The sequence below is a fragment of the Erinaceus europaeus genome, chromosome 7 (genome assembly GCF_950295315.1).
Source record: "Erinaceus europaeus chromosome 7, mEriEur2.1, whole genome shotgun sequence".
NCBI lineage: Eukaryota > Metazoa > Chordata > Mammalia > Eulipotyphla > Erinaceidae > Erinaceus > Erinaceus europaeus.
This window is the reverse complement of record NC_080168.1, coordinates 1,493,932-1,506,231: the sequence shown is the minus strand read 5'-3', so window position 1 is coordinate 1,506,231 and position 12,300 is coordinate 1,493,932. Positions and strand designations below refer to the sequence as shown.

The 12,300-nt window shown below is 63.0% G+C and overlaps 2 protein-coding genes across 5 annotated transcripts in view; one reads left to right on the top strand and one right to left on the bottom strand.

Moving 5' to 3' along the window:
- The first annotated feature begins 2,876 nt into the window (after nucleotides 1-2,876).
- MTERF4 (mitochondrial transcription termination factor 4) lies at nucleotides 2,877-7,538 on the top strand. The gene is made up of 4 exons (XM_016192091.2): nucleotides 2,877-2,930; nucleotides 3,248-3,698; nucleotides 4,223-4,407; nucleotides 5,319-7,538. Exons 1-4 carry the CDS (start codon nucleotides 2,910-2,912, stop codon nucleotides 5,694-5,696), a joined length of 1,035 nt encoding a protein of 344 aa, XP_016047577.2. The 5' UTR covers nucleotides 2,877-2,909; the 3' UTR covers nucleotides 5,697-7,538.
- The window catches only part of SNED1 (sushi, nidogen and EGF like domains 1), a 42,648-nt gene continuing 37,848 nt past the window's right edge, over nucleotides 7,501-12,300 (bottom strand). For all 4 annotated transcript variants that reach the window (XM_060193600.1, XM_060193603.1, XM_060193601.1 and 1 more), the window contains 7 exons: nucleotides 11,996-12,140; nucleotides 11,614-11,696; nucleotides 11,202-11,303; nucleotides 10,319-10,435; nucleotides 9,838-9,925; nucleotides 9,276-9,362; nucleotides 7,501-9,009 (listed from right to left, as the gene is read on the bottom strand). In XM_060193600.1, the coding sequence (XP_060049583.1) occupies nucleotides 8,973-9,009; nucleotides 9,276-9,362; nucleotides 9,838-9,925; nucleotides 10,319-10,435; nucleotides 11,202-11,303; nucleotides 11,614-11,696; nucleotides 11,996-12,140 (659 nt within the window). In that variant the 3' untranslated portion in view covers nucleotides 7,501-8,972. The remainder of the gene's footprint in view (nucleotides 9,010-9,275; nucleotides 9,363-9,837; nucleotides 9,926-10,318; nucleotides 10,436-11,201; nucleotides 11,304-11,613; nucleotides 11,697-11,995; nucleotides 12,141-12,300) is intronic.

The following is a 12,300-nucleotide window of genomic DNA, read 5'->3' as shown; positions in this document are numbered from 1 at the left end:
GAGCCTGGGACCTTGGAGCCTCAAGCATAACCTTTTTTAAAATATATATATTCTTTATTAGTGAGAAAGATCGGAGGAGAGGGAGAAAGAACTAGACATTAGTCTGGTCCATGTGCTGCAGGGGATTGAACTCAGGGCCTCAAGCTTGAGAGTCCGATGCTTTACCCATTGCGCCCCCTCTTAGACCATAAGCATAACCCTTAACCTTAACAAGTCATTTGCATAACCATCACACTGTCTTTCCAGCCCCAAACTTGTTTTCAAAGTTAGAGAAAGTTCTGTATATGTGTGTATGTGTGTATTCCAAGAAGCAGAGCGTCACCCTGCCACACGCATTGCTAGGGATGGAGCCTGGGGACCCGAGCTTGAGAGCCCAACACCATTTACTGCGCCACCTCCCAGGCCTCTAGAATGCTTGTTTTCTTTCTTTTTTTTAAATTTAGTTTTCTTTTTAAAAATTTTTTGTATTTATTTTTTTGTTGCCCTTGTTTTTTATTGTTGTTGAAGTTATTATTGATGTCGTCATTGTGGGACAGGACAGAGAGACATGGAGAGAGGAGGGGAAGACAGAGAGGGGGAGAGAAAGACAGACACCTGCAGACCTGCTTCACCGCCTGTGAAGAGACTCCCCTGCAGGTGGGGAGCCGGGGGCTCGAACCGGGATCCTGACGCTGGTCCTTGAGCTTTGCGCCACCTGCGCTTAACCTGCTGTGCTCCCAGCCGACTCCCTCTTTTCTTTTTTAAATATTTTATTTATTTATCAATGAGAGGGATAGGAAGAGGGAGGGAGAGAGAAAGAGCCAGACACCACTCTGGTCTGTGCTGCAAGGGATCAAACTCGACCTCATGCTTGAGAGCCCAGTCTTTCATCCACTGCGCCACCTCCCGGACCATAGAACGCTCGTTTACTTCAGACATAGCTGAAAATGTGAAAATCTTCTTTATTTTTTGTCACCAGGGATATCGTAGGAGTTCAATACCTGCTCTGTGAATCCACTGCTCCTGGTGGCCATTTTTTCGTTTGCTTTTTACTATTTTACTCAATGGGAGAGAAATTGAAATTGAGAGGGAGAGGCACCTGCAGACCTGCTTCACCAATCGTGAGGTTTCTCCCCCTACAGGTGGGGAGCGGGGGCTTGAGCCTGGGTCCTCACTCATAGTACTACGTGCACTTTATTGGGTGCACCACTGCCAGTCCCCCCCCCCCCCAAGTCCTCACTCTCTAAGAACTGTCACTAAATGAGGACGGTCAGGGCTGACAAAGCAGCTCACACACACACCCCCTGGCACTGGGGGAAGCCTCAGTGCTGTGGTGCCTGCCCTCTTTCTCAGTCAGGAATTGTCAGCCCAGATGGCTGAAGCCTCGGCAAGACAGAAAACAAGCACACAGCTGACGGCAGTGATTGCGGCAGAGGGGTGCGGGCTGGGGAGAGCTAAATGCATTAAGAAAAGGGACGGGGCTGGGCGGTGGCGCGCCCCGCTGAGCACACACGTTACAATGCTCAAGGACCCAGGTTCAAGCCCTCAATCTCCACCTCCAGAGGGGAAGCTTCACAAGCAGCGCTGCAAGTCCCCTCACCGCCTCTTCTTAATTTCTCTCCTATCAAAGAGGAGAGAAAAAAGAAAAAGGGGGCGGGAGTAGACAGCATAATGGTTATGCAAAGAGACTCTTGTGCCTGAGGCTCTGATGTCCCAGGTTCAACCCCACTCCCTACACCACCAAAAAGCCAGAGCTGACTAGTGCTCTGGTAAAAAAGAAACGCACGGTAGCGGTGGCGCAGCGGGTTAAGCGCAGGTGGCGCAAAGCACAAGGACCGGCTTAAGGATCCCGGTTCGAGCCCCCGGCTCCCCGCCTGCAGGGGCGTCGCTTCCCAGGCGGTGAAGCAGGTCTGCAGGTGTCTGTCTTTCTCTCCCCCATCTCTGTCTTCCCCTCCTCTCTCCATGTCTCTCTGTCCTAACAACGACGACATCAGTAACAACTACAACAGCAATAAAAAGACAAGGGCAACAAAAGGGAAAATAAATAAAATTTTAAATAAAAAAAAGGGAATAAGGCGGTAGCGCAAAGGGGTAAGCGCACGTGGTGCAAAGCACAAGGACCGGTAAGGATCCAGTTCGAGCCCCCGGCTCCCCACCTGCAGGGGAGTCGCTTCACAGGCGGGGAAGCGGGTCTGCATTCACCATTTCTCCATTTCTCTCTGTCTTCTCCAACAACGACATCAATTACAACAACAATAATAGCTACAACAATAAAACAAGGGCAACAAAAAGGAATAAATAAAATAAATAATTAATTAATTTAATAAAAAATAATAAATAAATAAAATATAAAAAAATATCAAAATATTAAAAAATAATAAATAAATAAAAAAAAACATTTTTTTTTTTTTAAAAAAGAAAAAGGCAGGGTGGGGGTAGATATAGCATAATGGCTATGCAAACAGGCTTTCTTGCCTGAGGCTTCAAAGTCCCAGGTTCAATCCCCCGCACCACCAAAGGCCGGAGCTGAGCAGGGCTCTGGTAAAAACAACCAAAGAAAAAGGCTTCTCAGCAGTGGAACCAGTGTGCAGGTACTGGGCCTGAGCCCCACCGATGACCATGGTGGCAGTGGGAAAAAGAAAAAGAGAGGACAATGCAGCCCAGGAGGTGGCACAGCGGATTCAGCATGGGACTATCCATCAGGAGGTGCGGGGTTCAATCCAGCTCTGGCGGGGTTCCTGGGCAGCCCCACAGCCCGTGACGGCGGCGGGTGGGGACGCGCGCTCGCTCCCGTCTCCTCTGCTGACCGCCCGGCGGCGGGAACGCACGTTCAGTGCAGCCGCACGGGCGAGGGGGAAAGCGGAAGTGAGGGACCAGTCAGCGGAAGTGACGCGCCAGAGAAGGTCGCAAGTGCTTCCGGGGCGGCCATCATGGCGGCGCTGTGTCGGCAGGTGAGGGCTGGCGGAGGCCGGGGTCTCGCGGGCGGTGGCGGGAGGAGGCGGCCCCGGGCGGCCGGGGTTGGGTGCGGCGACGCTCCTGCCGGAACGGGGCGAAGGGGCGCCGGCTGTCCCGCTTCCGCCGAGCGGCCGGCCCGGCCCGGCCCCTTGAAGCCCGCGGCCGTCGGCTGCTGCGATCGGGGGTGTGCGGGGCGCCCCTGACTGGGGGCTCTTCCTGGAGACGCAGAACAGCCGGCGGCCCTGCTGGGTCCCCGGGCCGGAAGCAGCCCGGAAAGCCCTCTGCCAGCCGCGTCTGTCTGTCCGTCCCGCAGGTGTGTGGCCGGCGCGGGTGGCCCTCCGTCGCCTGGGTCGGAGCCGCCCGGCGGGCGCCGCCGCCTCTTCCTCCCGGGCGGCCCCGGGCCCTGACCGCCGCCGGTGGCGCCGCGGAGCCTACGAGGCCGGCGCGGGGCCCGGAGGACGTTGGCCGGGGCGTCCGGGAGAGGCCGGGGGCGGCGGCGGCGGAGGAGGAGGCGGAGGAGGCGGAGGCCCGCCGCTCCCTGGCCGGCATGGGCTTCACGGAGGCCCTGGCCGGCGACCTGCTCCGGATCCGGCCGGGCACCTCCCCCGGGCAGCGGCTGGCCGTGGTCGCCGAGCTGCTGCTGCTGGGCGTGCGCCCCGAGCCCGTGTGCCGGGCCCTGGGCCGGAGCCCGCGGCTGCTGACGCTGCCCGTCCCGCAGCTCCAGAGACGCGCCGGCTACCTGCGCAAGCTGGGACTCGAAGAAGGTACCGGGGCCGGGGCGAGGCGGCCCGCCGCCAGGGGCCAGGGGCCAGGGGCCAGGGGCGAGGGGCCCGGGCCCTGCTGCGCCGCTCTGATTTTTCTTCAAAAAGAAAGAAAACATTGACTTACGTGTCCCCCTTTGTCGCCCTTGTTTTATTGTTGATGTCGTCGTTGTGGGATAGGACAGAGAGAAGTGGAGAGAGAGAGAGACAGACAGACAGACAGACAGACACCTGCAGACCTGCTTCACCGCCTGGGAAGCGACTCCGCTGCAGGTGGGGAGCGGGGGCTCGAACCCGGATCCTTGTGCCGGCCCTTGTGCTTGGCGCCACCTGCGCTTCACCCGCTGCGGCCACCGCCCGGCTCCCTGCCGCTCCGTTCTTCACTCTCCCTAGGAAGCTGGCGAGGGGGCAAGAGCTGGGGGCCTCCCTTCCGCCGGGCTGTCTCCCAGGAGGCTGGCCGAGACCCCGTCCGTCCCCGTCCCCGTCCCCGTCCCCGGCGTCCCTCACTGATGGGGCTCCCCGCACAGGGAAGCTGCGGCGGGTGCTGCAGTGCTGCCCCGACGTGTTCTGCGAGCCGCAGCGGACCCTGGAGCGCGTGGTGTCGGTGCTGAGGGAGCGCTGCCTCTTCTCGGCGCAGCAGGTGACCCAGGTGTTGCACAGATGCCCCCACGTCCTCCGGGAGGACCCCCAGGAGCTGGAGTACAAGTTTCAGGTGAGGGCGGCGGCGGGCGCGGGGCTGGGGGCTGCGGCCGTGGAGATGGTGCGGGGCCCTGAGAGGGCGGGGAGGGGGAGAGCCCGCTCCCGCAGACCCCCAGCGCGGGCTCTGGGTTGGCTGCTGGCAGTTGGGACAGACCCGGGCGACAGCGCCTGCCTTTTGGGGTGCAGACCCCCCCCCACACACACACACCACTCCTGCCAGGCCTGGGAAGCAGCATTTAGAAACAGCCGGTTCCCTGTCTTTAGGGTCTGATTTGCACGTTAATTTTTGGATGCGGTTGTGACCATTGTTCTGGCTTTTCCAGTCACGGCTGTGACTGCTGGGCTCCAACCCCGAGCCGTGTTCTGGGGCTTTGGTCTCATCTCCACACCCGGGTTTCCCAGCTCTGCTGACTGACGGGGTCGCCCTGTCTCCTCACTCTGACTGACCGGGACGCCCCGTCTCCTCACTCTGACTGACTGACCGGGACGCCCCGTCTCCTCACTCTGACTGACTGACCGGGACGCCCCGTCTCCTCACTCTGACTGACTGACCGGGACGCCCTGTCTCCTCACTCTGCCTTATGTTTGCTGTTGTCCTTGAGGTCTCACCACTCCACTGACTTTTTCAGAGTGGGGGGTGAGGGGGGGGTGAGAACCACAGCCTTGTAGCTTCCCTCAAAGTGGTGGGCCAGGCTCGAACCCACGCCGAGTGCACGGCAAAGCAGCGTGCCGTCCAGATGAGCTCTCCTGCCGACCTGCCCCTTTGTGCTCTGCTGTGTTTTTCTCACTGTGAACTGGAAAGCGTCTGCCGCCACACACGCAGGGGTGCGTGACCCACCACTGGTGTCGGCAGGCCACTGTCTGTAAAGGGTGCGCCCCTCCGCCCAGGCCCCTAGCCAGCTCCTGACGGTGTCTGCCTCTCAGTACGCCTACTTTAGGATGGGCATCAAGCACGCGGACGTGGTGAAGACCGACTTCCTGCAGTACCCCATCACCAAGACCCGGCAGAGGCACGTGTTCCTGGAGCGCCTGGGCCGGTACCAGACCCCCGACAAGAAGGGACAGACGCAGGTCCCCAACCCCCTGCTCAAGGACATCCTCCGAGTCTCAGAGGCCGAGTTCCTGGCCAGCACTGCCCGCTCCTCTGCTGAGGAGTTTGACGTCTTCAAGAAGCTCTTGGCTCGAGAGGAGGAAGAGGAGCTTGCGAGCCTTGGGTGTGAAGACGGAGGTGCATGTCCGAGTGAAGAGGAGGAGGAGGAGGAGGAGGAGGAGGAGGAAGAGGGAGAGGAGGAGGAGCTCTGACCAGAGGCGGCCTGGGCGGATTCTGTACCTTCATCGTCCCGGCTGGTTCCGCCCGACACTGGTCTGATGAGAACTCAAGAAGTGGCCTGTGTCGCCGCTGCAGGAGGCTCTCTGCTGTCCCGAGTGAAAGACTCGGCAGTGACAGGAAGGCTGCAAACAGGCCATCTGTGTTTGAAGCTTCCAGGGCCCAGGTTTGGTCCCCAGCACCAGAGACGTGCTGTGCTCTAGTGGGAAAAATGTCAAGTGAAATCAACGGCCCTTGAGCTGTCCAGTCAGGAGGGCGGTGGTGTGATGATTGGCCCTGTCTTCTGTGCACAAAGAACTTGGAAAGAAAGACAGTCCAGGAGATGCAGGGGCTTGGACACCAGCACTTTATTTTACGGAAACAAGTAGCAGGTTTTCCACAATAAAAGCTGGGACAAAAGCAACAAAAAAACTTACATTGTGATCCCATGGCTATCTTGCTGCTGGGGTGTCACTTCTGCTGAGGGGGTGGCGGCTGGTCTCCACACCCAGACTGTGCCCACGTCCAGGCAGCTGGGAGCACTGCCAGCCAGGGCCAGAGCAGGGGGCCTCAGCACCTCGTCCTGCTCGCTGTCCAGCTGCCCCACTGGCCAGCCTGCAGCCAGCCCCACGGTCACTTTGGGGAACTCTCCATGAGTGCCAGGCCGGGGGGTGTCCCCGCAGGGGCCCCTGCCAGCGTAAGTGGGTTGAAGTGTGAAGTCTGAATGAATGTGCGGGAGAGGCCAGCTCTCAGAGTGTGGACTTCGGGGTGGGTTTGCAGTGAAGTCACCCACCCTCAGCCACAGGGGAGCCCTGTAAGGGACCTGCTGGGCACAGCTGCGCCTGTGGGGGCTGGGCTAGCGCCAGCAGTGCCAGGATCCAGCAGGGCATGTCCACCCGGGACATAGTGACAGTTGCAGGTTGGTGCAGGCTGGCACAGGCCGCATTTCTGTTACCAACTGGGAGCACCCAGTTCCGAGGGTTTCTTTCTCCTGTGCACTGTGTGGTGGGGGCTCATCTGAGCGCAGCCACTGTCCCCTCCAGTGCCACTCAAGCTGACCGCTAGGACAAAGGACACCTTTTGCAAAAAGGAGGTTGCCTGGGGTCTCCTCTGAAGTCCAGGGCGGTTGCAGGGACACTGAGGGGAGGGCGGCGGCTGTGGCGTGGGCTCCCTCACCTGCACCGAGGGCCCGTGTGCCTGGGTCTGAAGCGGTGCCACTCTCTGTCCCTCCCGTGCCGTTTATTCTTCCTGCTGCCCCGCCCGCAGGGGCCTCCGGACCCTCGTCTCCACCTGCTGGATGCGGCCAACTCCCGAGTGGGTGAGCCGTGGGGGCAGCTCGTCCTGATGGCGCAGCTCAGGCAGGCACGTCTCTGCCCTGGCCGTCCCCTCACCCACTGCTCACTCTGGGGAGACACCCAGTCGGTCCTCCCCAGGAAGTTTAAAGAAGCCAGTGCCAAGCAGCGGGGCAGCTGTTCTGGAATATTCCAGGAGTCACTGATTCCTGCAGCAGACTGTTCCGTGACTCAGAACAGCAAGGTGATTGGGTCTGAGCTGGGCTGGTAGAGTCCTCGGTGGGGACGGGCTGGCAGCACGGTGGCCTGGGACCTCGGGGTCTCTGACGCCCCCTCCTCCAGCCGTCTCTCCTGGTCTTGCTGAGCCAATCCCGCAGTGTGGGCAGGGGGGCCCGTGGTGGGCACCCCGTGGAGCCTCCCTGTGCTCGGGGGCCAGGGAGAGACATCTTGCGGAAGCGTCTTGAAGTGACTTGCACCTTCTGAAAGTGACAGACTGGGGGACACAGACTTGTGCACGTGAAGCTTTAATAAAAACAGGAAGCCCAGAAGGTACTCTGACTCGAGGGACTGCACAGAAGGCCAGCGTGCTTGTGGGGGCGGCCGAGTCCCCGTGGGCCCAGGGCCACACTCAGTAGCGTGGCGGGGACGGTGGCGGGATAGGGGGCTGCAGGTGGGCATGTGGAGACGGAGCTTGGCAGCTGGGGTCCGGTGACGTCTCTGTGAGGCTGTCCTGTCCGCCTCCACACACTGGCCTTTGGGGGGGATCTGGGCTGTGGGTGGACGCGTCCTCGGCTTAGGCTGGGCTTGGCCAGTATCACCCCAGGACCAGAGGGTCGGCTCTGGGGCCTTGGTGTGACCTGTCCAGGGACACTGCAGCTGGCTGGAGCCTGGCAGCCACACTGGCAAAATTGACACCAGGGTTGCACAGTGGCCACTGAGCCGGGGCCTGCAGACGGCAGAGCTCCTGCCCTCCTGGGGCTGCTGGGCATCGGGCCACCGCCCAGCCTGCCAGAAGAGAGGCAGGAAACCTGGCCTGCCTTCCCGCTCCCTCCTGGCAGGCCTTCCTATCCTCCCCCGCCCTCTGAGGTGTGGACAGCACTCATGGGATGAGGCCTCTGGGCATTGGCTGTGCCATCTGGTGCATGGTGGGCGCCCCCGTGCCACCGGTGGACCTGGTCTAGGTCCCGGAAGTGGGTGGCAGGGGCCTGGCCTTGGGACAGGAGCTGCTCTGGGCCTCTCCCCTGGCCATGTGGGGATGAGATGGGGACAAGCTGCCCGTGCTGGGGCTGCTGGGCAGCGGGGTGCCTCCTTAAAGGTGGACACGTGGGCTGGACCTGGTCAGCAGGGTGCTCGGGGCTGCCCCCCCCCCCCCCCCCCGGCTACACGGTTCCAGTGTCCCCGGCCACGCCCTTCGAGTCGCGACCTCCCACATGGTCCTCAGCGGGCAGTGAGTGACCTGTGAGTCCCAGAGGCGTGGGGACTGACCCCTCCTCTGTCCTTAGTGAGCGGAGGGACATCTCACCCTGTCAGAGCAGCCCCCGTCCCCCAGACCCCACCTTCTATCCTCCACGACCCACATGGAGCCTGGGTCCTGGGTGCCTGTTCTGCGATGTGGACTCTTGCACCCAGGACCTCAAGCTGTCAAGAACGTGATTGGAGTGGGTGGGCCTCCCAGGAAGAATGAGTGTTCCCAGCGCCTCCAGCTGTTGTGGCAATTTGGGGCGTTGTGCAGGGGTATTGGCAGAAGAGTTCGGGGAAGGTGGGGCTGGGGCTAGGAAGGCACTGGTCGGATGTCTCAGCCGGTGGGAGCCTTGGGCTGCCCTGAGGTCACGACCTTTGCTCACTGCTTGGTCAGTCCACTGTCACCACGGGCCTGGGACTCCTGCTCCACACCCCTCCAGGGGTCCCGGGGTGGGACAGGACGGGAAGGAGTGGGGTCCCAGCTCCTGGAGCCCATGGCCAGCGGGTGGGGAGCGCACCTTAAGACTTCCTTGGTGCGGGGCTGTGACGCGGCTTCCTGAGGTAGAGAGAGGACGTCAGTCACCAGCCGGCCCCACCCCAGGGCCTTCTTTCCAGGGGCTTTCAGCACCTGGGACCCCGGGGCCGCCTGAGTTCCCTGAGGCGTGAGAGGGATGGGAAGCAGGGAGACCCTCTGCCAGCAACCGGCAGCCCCCACGCCACACCCCCTGCGGTCCAGTGTAGGCCCGCCCCCACTCCCACCCACCTGCACCCACACGCCCCCATTCATCCTGGGGGCGGCCGTGCCTCCTCCCCCCTACGCACCCTTGAGGCGTCTTGCTGCCCCCAGCTCCGCGCTCGCAGCTCTCCTTGAAGCAGGTGTCCTGGTGAACCTTGTAGACCCGCTTGTACCTGTGTCACGTGAGCTGTGACCATCCCCGCGTCCTCCTGCCCCTGATCATCTGCCCACTGCCCACCCATGGCTGCCCCCATGTCTGCAGGCCCCATGGCCGCCAGCACCGGCTTTGTGCGCTGTGTCTCCTGACTCCCCGGCGCCCGGGAAGGAAACATCTGCCCTGCTTCCTGCACGCGCCACGCTGGTGCCCGCACGGGGCCGGCCAGGAGGGTCCTGAGGTGGAGCAGCCCCCCCTCGACACCTCAGGGCGACCCACCATCCTCCAGAGATGCTGCCGCAGGGTGGGGGCCGAGGGCACCCTCTGGGGATCCCATCCCCGCTGCCAGTGGCCTTGTCACCCACGGCACAGCCCCACCCACACCAGTTTCCTCTTCTGGTGCACGGCCCCTGCAAACCCTCCTGGACCCTGCTCGAACCCAGGGCCACGGGCGTGGGTGGTGGGCTCTGGGGAACCCCAGGGCTGAGACTTACACGTGGTGGCAGACGCCTCCCTCCCAGACGGGGAAGGACTTGGTCTCTGAGAAGAGCCGCGTGCAGGGCTGAGGCACCTTCTTACAGGCTGCAGTGGGGCCCGGGTTGGGGTGGTGAGGGCCTGTCCTGCTTGCTCGCCTCTCATGGCACCCCCCAAGCCAGCCCCCACTCCCACCCACCGGGACCCACCATGCCTGCCACTTGCGCGGGGGGTGGCAGTGCCCGGGGCCAGGCCGCACCCCCCCCCCCATGCACCTGTGAGGCGTCTCTCTGCCCCCAGGTCTCTCCCAGGTCTCCTGGGCTCGGCTGCCCGTGTGCCCACACCACCCCACAGCCAGAGCAGCCCAGCACTATGCTGCCCATGGGGGCCATCCCCTCGCTGTCGCTGGCTTCCGGGACATGAGGCGGTGAGAGGTGGGCACCAGGTAGGTCAGGGCACTGAGTGGAAGTCCCCAGGCAGCACCGCCAGCCAGGCACTCACCCAGTTCGCATCGCCTCCCCTTGAACCCTGGGCTGCAGTCACAGCTGGGAGCAGCATCTGGGCCGGACCCGGGCATACAGGTGCCTCCGTTCTCACAGGTGCAGCGCCCGGGAGCCTCTGCAAAGGGGTGGCAGGCCCAGGGGTGACAGTGAGGCCCGGCTCCTGCCCCCCTCCAGGGGGCCCACGTGGTGGGAGGACAGCAGCCCCAGCGCTCCGGGGGTCGTTGTGGGGTCTGCACCCCACCGCACCCATACCACTGTCTGTGTCCGGGCCCGCGCACCCCATCCTGCTCACCCTGGCTCATCCAACCTGTGTGCCCCCGTCCCCCGGCCCTGCTGACTTGGCCTTTGCAAGACCTCTCTCTGTGCCCTCTCTCACACCCTTCTCCCCCCACCCCCTCACCCCAAAGCTCACTGCAGACCTTCCAGGCTGTTCAGGCCACCTACTCCCCAGCCCAGGCCAGCTGTGCCCATGCAGCCTGCCTCCACCCCCGCCCCTGGCCTGTTGCTTTGGCTTTTAGCTTAAACGCACAGGTGCACAGCCAAGAGCCACCTGTTCCTGCCACCTGCACATGCACCATGTGACTGGAGTGACCAGGCAGGCCCTCCTCTGGGGGGGCCCCGTTGCTGTCCCATTCTTGGGGTGCCCACTGCCCCAGCCCATGGCCTTCATGACATTTCACCGTGAGAAGGTCCGAACCCGGAGGCTGCAGAGCAGAGCGTCCCATCCCCGTGTCTATCAGGGGGTCACCTGGGCCCTCAGGCTGCATGACCCTCTCAGATGGCCATTGGCACCCCCCGTCTCAGAGGGCACAGGGAGTGGTCCTGGGACAGTGCAGGTGCCCTGCTGGCCCGGCCACCCCAGAATCCACCTGCAGACTCACTCTCAGGGTCCCCATCACTGCCGGGTCCAGGGAGCTGCAGGGCCTGGCGAAGCTCCTGGGGGGCCTCCTCGGGGTTCCCGAGTGGAATGGGGGCCACGGGTTCTAGGGCAAGTCAAGACTGTGGTGGAACCCCCTGGGTGCAGGCGCGCCCCATAACTGCTGCCTCTGGGGAACCTGCCCTCACCTGCAGGCAGACCCACCCAGCAGCCCCTGCCTGCCCCGCACTCCAGCCTGCACCAGCTCCACGTCCTGAGGTGGCCCACACCCAGAAGTGGGTCCCTGCTCGGACCACTAGGGTAGGCGCTTCAGAGCCAGCTTAGGGGTGGCCCCTCTCCTGCTGTGCGTGGGAACCCCCCCACATCCCCACGCCCTCAGGGCCCACGGCAGGGCCCCAGGTTGCCACGGGACTCACGGGGCGCCGAGGTGACCGGCTGGCTGGGCGGGTCCCTGAGCCTGGAGCTCACACGCCCCCGGCCGTCCATCAGCTCCGAGAACCTGCAGCAGATGTATCCTGCTCAGCCCCGAGGGGGTCCCATGTCCAGCCAGCTTCTTGGGGATCCCCCTACAGGGGGCGCTGCATGTAGGGGCACTGGGGGCCCCCTAGGGCCTGGGGGGGCTCCTTGAGGCCTGGGTGGGTGAGTGGGTGCTTCCTGACCTGGGGACCTGGGTGGGCGGGTTGGGGGCTTCCCGGGATGTGAATAAGCAGGTTGGTGGGCTACCAAAGAGGTTGGGTGGGCAGGCAGGGGGCTCCCTGGGGCCTGGTGGGTGGGTTGGAGGGGTACCTGGTGGGCTACCTGGGGGCCCGGGTGGGCGGGTCAGGGACACTGCGGTCCTTGAGCAGACGCAGCTCGGGCAGGCGAGCGGGCGGGGGTCTGTTCCTGAGCACCCGTGGGTGCAGCCCATCGCGGTGCCAGCGGCGGTCAGGGGTGTCCTTTGGGGCTGTGGGGAGGGCGGCACTGGAGGCCAGCTGCTGCCCTGAGCTCCCCCAGCCTGTGGGCACAGCTGGGGCTAGAGGCCCAGTGTGGCTCCCCCACCCCATCTCTGCCCCAGCCCCAAAGCCCTGCCCTCCAGCCAACTCCCACCCTCCACCCCACCCCTA